The sequence below is a fragment of the Eptatretus burgeri genome, chromosome 9 (genome assembly GCF_056783735.1).
Source record: "Eptatretus burgeri isolate ZD-2024b chromosome 9, Ebu_testis_v1, whole genome shotgun sequence".
Taxonomy (NCBI): domain Eukaryota; kingdom Metazoa; phylum Chordata; class Myxini; order Myxiniformes; family Myxinidae; genus Eptatretus; species Eptatretus burgeri.
In genome coordinates this window covers 65,183,073-65,195,863 of record NC_140969.1, presented here as the reverse complement: position 1 = coordinate 65,195,863, position 12,791 = coordinate 65,183,073, and the positions used below count along the sequence as shown (strand labels likewise).

The 12,791-nt window shown below is 44.5% G+C and overlaps 2 protein-coding genes across 8 annotated transcripts in view; both read right to left on the bottom strand.

The window, feature by feature from the left end:
• The window catches only part of LOC147020239 (uncharacterized), a 133,234-nt gene that overhangs the window by 78,047 nt on the left and 42,396 nt on the right, over nt 1-12,791 (bottom strand). The gene's annotated exons all lie outside the window — the stretch shown is intronic.
• The window catches only part of KATNB1 (katanin regulatory subunit B1), a 118,338-nt gene continuing 105,628 nt past the window's right edge, over nt 82-12,791 (bottom strand). For 6 of the 7 annotated variants that reach the window (XM_085895457.1, XM_085895458.1, XM_085895459.1 and 3 more), the window contains 4 exons: nt 6,497-6,571; nt 4,981-5,097; nt 2,669-2,716; nt 82-1,808 (listed from right to left, as the gene is read on the bottom strand). In XM_085895457.1, coding sequence (XP_085751583.1) covers nt 1,676-1,808; nt 2,669-2,716; nt 4,981-5,097; nt 6,497-6,571 — 373 coding nt within the window. In that variant the 3' untranslated portion in view covers nt 82-1,675. The remainder of the gene's footprint in view (nt 1,809-2,668; nt 2,717-4,980; nt 5,098-6,496; nt 6,572-12,791) is intronic. The other variant, XM_085895462.1, reaches the window with a different exon arrangement.

Sequence of the window (12,791 nt, the reverse complement as noted above, 5' to 3'; positions counted from 1 at the left end):
GGCGCTGCATCAGTAGCACAGCTGTGCTCTAAGCAATGATGCAACCAGCAGCCACAGACTGCAAATTAAATGATGAAAAACTTTATGTTCTTAACTTTTATTCATGAAAATAAATAGCACAAAAACAATGCACAAACATGATAATTAATATGGACTTAAGGGTACAGTTTGGACAAATTTTTAAGTTGAAGTCCCTATAACCCTATTACTTGCCAAGTTCGCAGATTTTCAGTTCATGGGGATTTTCAAGAATGTTACCCCCACGAACGGCAAGGCCCTATCTCCTGGAAAAACCTGAACACTGCGCAGGATATCGTGTTCTACGAACTTCCTAGCTGTAACATTAATTATGCCAACAAAGCTTTAAGAATGGAGATTTTTTAAAAACCACAAAGACACCATACAATTTATCAAGGATATTTGTCATAGTTGTGACAATTGCATGACAAATTTGACAATGTAAACTAGAAGAGCTTTATTCTAAGCATTCTTTGATACATTCAACTTATGAGATGCAGAGGCATCAACATGGAGGGGATAAGGCAACGTGAAGAAGAAAGATTAGTTCCAAGGTAGAAACTGTCAATGATGACAAAAATTTCATGGCAAGTGTCCCATCAAAAAAACAAACAAATTAATAAATAGAAAACAACCAGAAATGTCCCAGGAAGGTTGGTTGCTTATACTCACCAGTAGCACTGCCATCTTGTCAAATTAAACGAACTGTGTTCTACTTTGCCATCACCGTACATATCAAAGTGTATGTTTATGAAATTACATTGACTTAACACAAAGCATCAAAGCTTAAAAAAACAACAAAAAAAACATAAGGGTTATTAAAGGAGCAGCTGTTCATTTTCGTCGAGCTGCTGTACATGCAAAATAACAAAGCAGCACGCAATGGCATTGGAAATTGGTCCAATTTTTTTTTTTTTGTTTTAAACAGAATCAGGGGATTCAGTCAATGGCTTGAGAGACATGAATGGAGGAAAAATCACAATCTTCCCTTCGAAATGCTCCGTATTCCTTTGGAGCCATTGTATTAACAAGCCAATGAAAAGCTTAGTTGTGTCCAGTGACGAAGACAAAATGTTAAAACCTTTCACTGCAAACCAACTGAGCAGTATTACAGCTGAACAGGCTATTATGTTAACAAAACCAAGACCTAAAACTAAAAGTGCTGTGAACTGTACGACTTGGTGACCTAATGGAACCACTGTATCCGGTGTCGTCAGATGATTAACCACACCAGAACTTACCAGTTTTCAACACCTTTGACAAAGCCCTATCTTTCTTAAAACAAATAAAAATCAGAAATTATCACAAATTTATTTGGTAAAACGAATCCTTTGTTTTTTTTGTATTTTTTAATTTTTACATTTCAAAAACGCATTAAAAAAGAAGAAAGAAACAGGCCTCGATGCACCTTGTCATTGCTACAAGATGTGTAGTGGAGTAGGTCCTCTGAGGTTATATGTTCCAGAGAGGCTCCAATCAAGAGCGCAGCTTTGATGCTCCATCATCACTTTACTGATGTCAAATGACAACTATGTCAGTTGCGGGGGAAAATAATTAAAAAAAAAAAAACAAGCATCAATTGAAACCTATTCAGCAGAGATGCACAGCTTCTTGGCAATGTTCAAGCAGGTCCAGAAGTGCAAAAGCTAACAGGTACTTAGTCCAACGTCGCCGTGAGCAAAAGGAGTTCACGGAAGGTGACACCCATGCGCCCAGCAAGTTGAGCCTGTTTATCCAGCAGAGGTCGTAGCCTCTGCAGCAGGCCCATGCACTCAAAGCACTTCTTGTACCTAGGCAGAGGGCATGGGATGATGTAGAAAACACATCAATGTGACTGACGGTCAGGCTTGCCTGACCCTGCAGTACACAAACGTTTGTGTCCATTTCATTACTGTACTTCTTTCCAGTGGTATAGTGATGATCTCCAAATACAACTGTGCCAAAGTATCACGAATGAGTCCGACTGATGTCGTTTTCATTTTTAACAGCGACAATCCCCTACCAACGACTCTGCTTCCCCTCTACAGTGCCCCTTATGCACCCTTCTCCCCTCCCCCTAGGCTCATTATATAGAGCTTGCCCCATATCACATACAAGGGCATTATAAGACATCAGCACACTTGAATACAAATGACAAGAAAACATCTGAAAATGCAAAGCCCATCCACTTTGTATTTGGACTTCTTCTGTATACTAAACGGTACCTTTGACCTCTTGACCTCTTGACCAAGTTATTAATTTGGCTTCTCCATATTCTCATTATAAAACTCTGTTGAAAATTTGATAACAAAAGCTGAAATGGCAAAAAAGTTACGGCCCGGACACACACGCACACAGAGGCTAACTGGAACGGCACTCGGTAGAGCGCATACCTCCACCGGGCTGAACGGTTTACGTTTTGTATCCCACTGATAGGCCAGATCTGCATCCGGACCATTCGTCCTTGTCACACAACAAAATCTAATGGTCTTTTTCTTGTCATCTACCCACCTCATCCACCAACTTTTGTCATAATCGTTCCATAGCTTTGAGATATCCTGCTCTTTGTCGTTTTTGACCCTTTCACTCAATGGTGAAGAATCAGTTGAAAAATTTTAGGATCTGGATCTTCACCAAAATCTCATAAATTCGTACTTGTCACACACCCTACCTGTCCACCAAATTTCTTCCTAATCCGTCCGCAACTTTTTGAGATATCCTGCTCACAAACACACAAAGAGACAAGGGTGAAAACAAAACTTCCATCCACCTTCAGTGTCAGAGGTAATAACATTAGCAGACAAGCAAATAAATATGGTACGTGGGATTTATATCTGGGATCGTAGCATCACAAGTTATGTGCACAGATGGGAACAGCAAACAGAAAACATCCCTCAAAACACATCAAACTTGGGCACTCTTCATTATTATGGCCATTAATGGGTAACATATTCTAAATCATTACTGGGTTTAGGCACAACGTGACACGGTGCCAGGTTATGCCCAAAACAAAAGTACTCACTGACCCCATGCCATCACCAAGAGTAAAGGAAATAGCAAATTCATAACCCACCAAGAGAGTGAAACAGCATTTGCATATACAATTGTCATGTCAGACGTTCCGTTAACACGGTGCGTCTGTGCTTGGGATCTAAGACCCCTGCGAATGACCAAAAGGGTGTTCATTTTTACTCTACTGCATTCAGAATATTACCAATACTGTTTCCCCAAGGATACCCAAATGAAGCCTAACCTGGCGGTGTTTGCACGTGAGGGCAGGTAAACAGGAAAACGCTTCTTATTATTAAAAGGGGATTTATTTATAAAGTATATGGGGAAAAGCATAGACAATGCTTAATAAACAGCACAGATCAGGTGGTCGACAAACACATAGAGATGATGGGACATGCAAACTTATTTATAAAGGAAACTAAGGCTTAACCCACTAATGGCGCCATCAAATACCAGAATCACACAATGAAGGGGGAACAGGACAGGACTTGTGCAGGCTCTAGCTGGTTGTGGCTGCATGGTGATGTGGCACAAGGCAAAGTGCGGTTTGGGATGTGAAAAATGGTGATGCGGAGCAAACATGATGAAGGCATGAAACAAGAAGATGGTGGCCTATCCGATCTCTCCAACACGTCCTCGTCGGGCAGCGACCAAAACAGAGAGACGTTAACTCCAGTGTAGTCCAACTCCAAACTGCGCGCAAGCACGGCCACAGCCCTCGTAAACTCTAGGACCACCCTCATGCATGGTGGGTCTCTTTCATTGGCCGCCCACTGCTTGAGGGTAGGACTATCTTTCGGGTCATCTCGCCCCACGGGGCGGCCCCAATAAAAATGTATTCACCCCTACCAGGGCTTTGCAGCAGACTTCGCCACCATGGCTGGCGGTGCACTGGTCAGCCTTTCGTGATGGTGGTTCCTTTAAAGTGCATAGCGCTTTGTGCCTTTTGTGCCCACAAGTCCTCACCTGGCTTCGCCTAAAGACAGGAGGTTTTACGCAATGCAACCTTATTCCATCTCCTTGATAATGGATGCTCACTGCCTCCTCGGTGTACGTTTTACAATAAGACTTCTACACAAATAGCTCCTACAGACCATAAACCTAAGCCACTCGATCACACTATCCATAATTACCTCTGCCATTTGCGATGGACGGAGCTTATGTTTTCACCCCTGTCTGTTAGTCTGTTTGTTTGTGTGCAAGATATCTCAAAAAGTAGTGGACTGATTCGGATGAAATTTGGTGGGCAGGTTGGGTGTGTGAGGAGGACGAACTGATTCGATGTTGGTGAAGGTCCGAATCTGGATCCAGATATGATAGTTTTTTAGCTCATCTGGAATGCAGTTCTGGGGAGCTTATGGGATGGTGCATCGTCTGTCTACAAATGATTGGAACTTCTCTGAAACTACACATACGATTTCGATGAAACTTGACCACAACCTTTATCACCCGTGATATACCAAAGTTTGTTCACGGCATTAAAAAGAAAAATCCATTCTCCATTACATATTTTGTTGGTCATCCATGCCGACCAGTGGTTCTCTGGTTATCTTATCCAGCCACCACCAGGTGAGTGCCCAGGGATATTGCCTCTGTTTAATTACCGAAGAGATTCTTCACCATTGAGAAATATGGCCAAAAACGATGGAGAGCATATTTCAAAAAGTTGTGGATGAGTTATGATAAAACTTGGTGGATGAGTTGGTTAGGTGACAAGAACAAGCCGATTCGATTTTGGTTCAGGTTCGGATCCAGATCCGCCAATCAGTGGGGTACAAAACGTAAACCATTCAGCCTGGCGGAGGTATGCGCTCCACCGAGTGCCATTCTCATCCAACTATGGATAACCCCTTACACGTAACATTATGTGCATAGAATGCAAATTATTTTATTCAAAACCATTGTCCCCCTCACCCACTTCCTCCTCTTTTTTATTAAAAAAAAAAATCTCTCTCTCTCCTGCTGTCTTACCGCTCCTCACGTGTAATGTCCACTCCAACCGAAGGTGATGCCTTCAAGTTTGTCTTTATTATGTCACCAAAGTTTTGTAAGATCAACTTGAGGGCAGTACATCCAGTCTGCATGTAGCTGCAAAAATAGTTAGGTTTTGATCAACAACCATTTGTAAAGTAAACCAAGAAATAGAAAATTGGGAAAAGGAAGTCAAGGGAGGGAGAAGAAAAGGGAAAGTAAGTTGGAAGGAGATCAAATTGGGGTTCGGGTGGGGGACGTAAGGAGCATTGTAGAGGGGTAGCAGGGGTGGGAGTATCATCAATTCCAGTATTCTGTCTACGCAGCTGCCCCCCAATGGCACATGTGCTCATTAGTTGGAAATTAATGAATAATGGAGCAATGACTGGTCGATGTTATTTTTATCTGTGCAGCTGCACTAACTTAACGTTTACCAAACCATCTTGAGATAAATCTTAACAAAAAGGATCTGTTACTTTGGTTTGAGAATACACAGGATATCTTGTGACAATATCTCAGAAAACATACACAACTGGAAAAAAACAAACTAATGCAAGAAAAACAATTAGGGAAATTCTGTATTGTTCATCATACAAACGTGTTTATCATCCTTGCGCTGTTAGATACAGAGGCTACCGAGAGTTTCTTGGCTAGGGTTTACAAGCCTGGACGGGTTGCCTATCTAATGCAGGATACTCGAATGAGAGTGCAGGAATTTATCATTTGTTCATGGTGCTGGTGATAACTGACCTACTCTTCATGAAAGACACCGTGGGATCTTTAACGTCCACCAACAAATGCTGGCAGATGGGACGCCCAGTTTAACGTCCGAGGGACAGCACACGCATTAATGAATCATCCTGCCTGTGAAATACCAGGACGACAGCTGGATCGGGATTCAAACCCAAGCAAGATGATTTAGAGGTGAGTGTGCTTCCCTCTAAGGCCATCCTGTCAACCCACCATTTCTCATATCAACAGCACATTCAAATCCAACAGCACAACAGGCTAACAAGTCATAAATGTTTTGAGACTAAAATTAACCCTGGACAGGTCACCACTGCATCTGCAGAAATTTCCACTGGACAGCTATGGAAATGAAACCCACAACAGTGAAGGCAATGCAACAACATTTTACCAACTCCACCACCAAGCTGCTCAGGGTTTAACGTGCACCATTATAGATATTCAACATTCGAAATCCATCTTTTGTTCTGCTGTACAGCAATGAAGTGAGAGAGGAAGCACGGGAAGGAAAAAAAAATCGATTTGAATCTAAAACATAAAAACCCAAAATATCCCAACACATGCAGAATGATACGTTTTGATTAAAAGTACGAGACGACACACAACAGAAATAGTGAAAAATAAATTCTGCTCAGCATATAATGACACCATATTGAGAGAAAGACAAAGCAAGAGTGAGCAGAAAAGCAACCTTGAAAAGAGCATTGTTAATGTGTTGAGAATGTTGCCATTTCAGAAGTCTGGTGGTGTTGTACTTAATCCAACCCACCTTTCATGCTTGCTATATAAAAGTTTCTCCTGGTGGGGAAGGATCAGCAAACAGATGTCCAACTTCCAGAGGGTCCTGTGCACAGTGACAAATTTCACATTGAGCTGCAATTGGGCATGAACAACAAATTGTTCCCACCAGGTCTTCAAAATGACAGTTCACTTACTCTTACCGCATAATTTAAGACCTTATATACACAAAGGTGATCTGAGGTTGATGGGGAATTTATATTGTCAGGGTCAGGTATGGGAGCATGTGCCAGAACAGCGCGTCGCTGCGTCCACTTTCCGCCGGTACTCCAGGGGCCTCCGTCTGGCCATCCCCCAGGCAGATGCCAGGCCCATCCCCATCTCCTTGAGATGATGGTCAACCTGCTGCAACCATGAGGCACGTGGTCGGCCCACTGGCCTCCTCCACTCATGAGACTCCCTCGCTGAGAGAATCTGGTGAGCAGGATCAGCGTCAGGAAAACGAGCCACATGTCCATACAGCCGCAGCTGACGCTCACGGACTATGCAGGTAACAAATCTCATCCGAGTCTCTCTCAGCAACCGCTCGTTGGACACAAAATCCGACCAGCGATAGCCAAGGATTCTCCGAAGAGACCTGGTACCAAAGGAATTAAGTCTCCGTCTCAGATCCTTGGTCAAAGTCCAAGTCTCGCACCCATAGAGCAAGACTGGAAGTACCAAGGACCTGAAGACTCGGACTTTCGTCCTCCCGCACAGGTACCGGCAGCGCCACACCCCATGATCCAGTGAATCCATGACTCCCCAGGCCCGACCCAGACGTCTATTGACCTCCGGCTCACAACCTGCGGAGACATGAATATCACTGCCAAGGTAAGTGAATCTATCCACGACCTCAACATCCTCACCACAAACAGACACAGACAGGACAGCAGCATCCAAGATGTCACCGAAAGCCTGGATCTTTGTTTTGACCCAAGAAATCCGTAATCCCAACGGCTCCGACTCCTCATTCAGCACCTCGAGGGCCCCCAAGAGGATGTCTAAAGTCTCCGCAAAGATGACTGCATCATCTGCAAAATCAAGGTCCGAGATCTTGACATTGCCAAACGATGCACCGCAACTTGATCTCTCCGACATCCTCCCAAAAATCCAGTCCATACAAGTGCTGAAAAGTGTGGGGGCAAGTACACATCCCTGACGAACTCCAGTAACAACTGGAAATAAGTCAGAGGCGGTACCACCACACTTCACAGCACTCTCAGTACCAGAGTAGAGTTCAGACATCAGATCGATCAGTTTCGGTGGCACCCCACGAAGACCAAGAATCCTCCAGAGGACATCCCGATTCACTGAATCGAACGCTTTACAGAGATCAACATAGGCTGCAAGCAGCCCCTGCCGAAACTCTCGTCTGCGTTCGGTGAGGACACGAAGTGCAAGGATACGGTCAATCGTTGACCTCTTTGGTGTAAAGCCTGACTGCTCTGGACGCTGGTGCTCAAGCAGATGGTGGCAAACCCTATCAAGAATTATCCGAGCAAAGACCTTGCCCGGCACTGAGAGCAGCGTCACCCCTCGGTAGTTGTTGCAGTCTTGGCGATCACCCTTCCCTTTCCAGAGAGGGACAACAAGGCCCCTCTTCCAGTCAGTTGGGATGATGCCTGTGTTCCAGGCAGAGCACAAAACTGCATGGAAAACAGTGGATTTTTTCCAACATGGAAAAAAATCACTTGATTGCTTTAATCTTGTGCTTATAATATTATCCATGCTGAGGAAGTTACACAGGAAGTGACATTAACACTGATTTGCAGCAGACTTCGCCACCATGGCTGGCGGTGCACTGGTCAGCCTTTCGTGATGGTGGATCCTTTAAAGTGCATAGTGCTTTGTGCCTTTTGTGCCCACAAGTCCTCACCTGGCTTCGCCTAAAGACAGGAGGTTATCAGTGAAAAGCCTGAGTGGTATTTGAACTCAGGATCCTTGGATCCCAAGCCCACCACCCTAACCATTAAGCCAACACCAGGCATAACAGGGTCATGCACGCTGTCGAATGGAGGTGCATCATTAAGTTCCTTATGAATAACATACATCTACAAGCTCAATGTAGTATTGCTCGCCGCTTTGATCTGGTGCCCCTGCTCACACCTTTCACATCATGATGCCATGGAGATCAAGGCTCTCAAAATAAACGAATCTCCTGTGATGAAGCCAAATCTATGTACCTGTTCCTCCCACATTGCAGACAGGTAACTACAGCCTCTCTGCCTACAACCACCTCCTTTCTGGTCTTGCACCCTCTGCCCTTTCAGTGCTCCCCCACCCCCACCCCAGGTTTCTACAGGGTGCATGTGATCAGCTAATAATCCATTTCTGGTGAAACTCCCAAAATCCAGGTTCTATGCTCGTTCCACTTATTTGTTCCTCTTTTCTCTCACCTGTACAATTCCTGAGTCTGTTCGATCACATTCTTTCCTCTAGGGCAGGGGTCAGGAACGTGTGGCTCGCGAGCCAGGTGTGGCTCTTTTGATGATTGCATCTGGCTCGCAGATAAAATTGGAGTTTGAAACTTTGAAAGCCCAATATTTCTCGCGGAAGCTTTACCTATAGTTTGAATGGTGTCGTGCTTCATTCACGTGCAGGGCTGAACTTGGCAGAAGGAGAGAAGAAAAAATGCCTCCGAATTGGCTAAAGCGGTTTTTGTTTCGTCCAGTCATGCGGCCGAGGCGACTAGCGATTTCGGTTCCTCCAATGACGTGCCGCCGCCGAGACGCGTCACGGAATTCATCTCGACCAATCACGCGCCACCGCTGAGGCGACAGCATCCCAGAGTCGGCCGGCCGCGCCGCACCTCTCAAGTATGTCAGCCCGTGCGCAGGCCAGCCAGACTCACTTGGGTCAACATCTCCCTCTCTCTCATTTGCTCAAAGCTAACCCTTCGACGAAGATGGCGAAAAGAAAAAAAAGATGAGGAGTATCGTACATTTCAGGATGAATGGGCCGAAGAATTCGCCTTTGTGGAGAGAGCAGGTTCTGTGGTGTGTCTAATTTGCAATGACAAAATTGCATCGATGAAACGGTCGAAAATAAAGCGGCACTTCGACACGCGCCATGCTACCTTTGCATCAAAATACCCTGTGGGAGACAGCAGAAAGAAAGAGTGCCAAGAGCTACTGAGCAGGGTGCAAGCCAGCCAGCAGCAACTCCGCGTATGGACCCGGCAAGGTGACTATAATTCCGCCAGCTTTGCTGGATCTTTAGCAATAGTGAGGAACGGAAAACCATTCACAGATGGCGAGGATGCTAAAACGTTCATGCTGGATGTCGCCAATGAACTTTTTGATGATCTTCTGAACAAAGACAAGATAATCAAACGGATACAAGACATGCCTCTGTCGGCAAGAACTGTTCATGATCGTATCATCATGATGGCAAACCAAGTGGAGGAAACGCAAGTGAAGGACATAAATACAGCGCCGTTCTTTTCCCTGGCTTTGGATGAGTCAACAGACGTAAGCCATTTGTCGCAGTTCAGTGTGATTGCAAGATATGCTGCTGGTGATACACTGCGCGAAGAAAGTCTTGCTGTTCTGCCAATAAAAGGGTCCACAAGAGGTGAGTATTTATTCAAGTCTTTCATGGAGTTCGCTCAAGAAAAAAATCTCCCTCTGGATAAACTTATCTCAGTGTGTACTGATGGTGCTCCGTGTATGGTGGGGAAAAACAAAGGATTTGTGGCGCTTCTCCGTGAACATGAAAATAGACCCATCCTAAGTTTCCATTGCATTCTACACCAGGAGGCACTTTGTGCTCAGATGTGTGATGGGCAGCTTGGCGAAGTGATGTCGCTGGTCATTCGTGTGATCAACTTTATTGTTGCCAGAGCCTTAAATGGTCGCCAGTTTAAAACGCTGCTGGATGAAGTTGGAAATAACTATCACAGTCTGCTTTTGCACAGCAATGTGCGTTGGTTGTCAAGAGGGAAGGTGCTTAGCCGTTTTGCGGCTTGCCTGAACGAAATCCGGACTTTCCTTGAAATGAAAGGGATTGAGCATCCTGAGCTAGCCGAAACTGAGTGGCTCCTCAAGTTTTACTATCTCGTGGATATGACTGAACATCTGAACCAGCTCAACGTGAAAATGCAAGGCATTGGAAATACAGTGTTATCCCTTCAACAAGCCGTGTTTGCTTTTGAAAACAAACTGGAGCTCTTTATCATGGATCTTGAAACAGGTCGTTTACTACATTTTGAAAAACTGAGACAATTTAAAGATGCATGCACAGCAAGTGAGCCCACTCAAAACTTTGATCTCCACCAGTTAGCTGGCTTCACATCCAGTCTCCTACAGTCATTCAAAGCACGCTTTGGAGAATTTCGTGAGCACACTCGTCTTTTTAAGTTCATCACCCATCCAAACGAGTGTTCACTGAACACAGCCGACCTGAGTTACATTCCTGGTGCCTCCGTCAGAGATTTTGAAGCAGAAGTGGCTGACCTGAAGGCCTCAGACATGTGGGTGAATAAGTTCAAGTCACTGAATGAAGATTTGGAAAGAATCGCACGACAGAAAGCGGAGTTGGCGAGCAAGCACATGTGGACAGAAATGAAAAAACTTCAACCCGAAGACGAGCTGATTATCAAAACTTGGAACGCGCTTCCTGTCACATACCACACACTGCAGCGTGTGAGTATTGCTGTATTGACCTTGTTTGGATCTACGTATGCATGTGAGCAGTCATTCTCACATCTTAAAAACATCAAGTCCAACCTACGATCACGTCTAACGGATGAAAGCCTCAACGCTTGCATGAAGCTTAACCTCACCAAGTACCAACCAGACTACAAAGCCATCAGCAAATCCATGCAGCACCAGAAGTCCCATTAATGGTGAGTATTATAACAACATTATTTAAAAGAATAAATTCAGAGGCTTATTATATTCACATTTAGTTGAATTCAGTCTTAAAATATATTATATGGCTCTCACTGAAATAGATTTCCAAATATTTTGCTTTCATGGCTCTCGGAGTCAAAAACGTTCCCGACCCCTGCTCTCGGGCTTCAAAATGGTAGATCACATCCTCCTTGTTATCTTTTTTACCCTCATTAATCCTCACCAAACTCATCCCTTCCTTTCCAGGTGACTGTTTTCTCTCCCTCTCTACCTACATTTTCGTTTTTTTGTTTGATTGCCCTCCCTGGTTTTCCTTTACTCTTCTTGCTGTACTTGAACTTACTTCAAATTTCCTCACACCACCCCCACCCCACCCTCACCTTTGTTCTCATTCTTTCCTTCACCCATTCTTCCTCTGTGTCCCTCTGTTGGGTCCCTCCACCCTGCTTTTCATGATTCCCTGTCTAACACCATTTTCTATTCTGTCACATTTAATGTTCCAGCTCTTCTACAAGCCTTGACTTTGTGTACAAAGAAGAAAAAAAAAAGGAATAAAAAAAACACTAAGAGCCCCCAAAGCAGCTGAAATTTAGAGGAGACTGTGTGTACAATTTGGTAATGCTCATCTTGTACAGTGATTGTCATTTGGTGAGTGATGTTGAGCACTCATTTGCAACCAATTTCTGTTACTCAAGAGAGCATTAAACTTGTGGAAGAGCTGATTTTGTACATGCTGAACACATACTTACTACACATGAAATTGCAGAAGAATTGGAGGAGAAGTGTGGCAACAATCATTCATTCTCACTTCCAATTTAATAGACAAGTGCAAGGTGTGTACCACAGGACCTCATCATCATGTATCAGGCTGTATGCAGAGTACTGGTTCTGTTGAAGCAGTTTCTATGGCTGGGGTTACAATCATGAATTGGTCACCACTCTTACGTAGGAAGTTCGGGCAGGAATATGGAATTTATTCAGGGTGCCGGCGATAGCTCAACTACTCTTTGCGGAGGACACCGTGGGATGTTCAACATACACCAACTAATGCCGGCCGACAGGACACCGAGTTTAACGTCCATTCGAAAGGATGGCGCAAATGCACTGATAGATCACCCTGCATGTGAAACATCACGAAGACGGTTTATATCTGGGCCGAGATTCAAACCCAGGCTGGACTGCTCAGAGATGAGTCAAATGACGTCACGTATGATCAAAAGGCAACTTGCATGGCCATTGCAACAGAGCTGCTGGTACGCTACCAGAGGTAAGGACATCATTTCTTTGAGAAGAGCGTGATATGAGATGAGAACCGGGTCCATTATTTCATGGCAGAGTCAAAGCGAGCCAGTAGGGAGGGAGTCGAGACATCCTTGGTCCCCACCATCAAAAAGCAATCGGCTCGAAAGCTTATGGGGATAGCATTTTGGG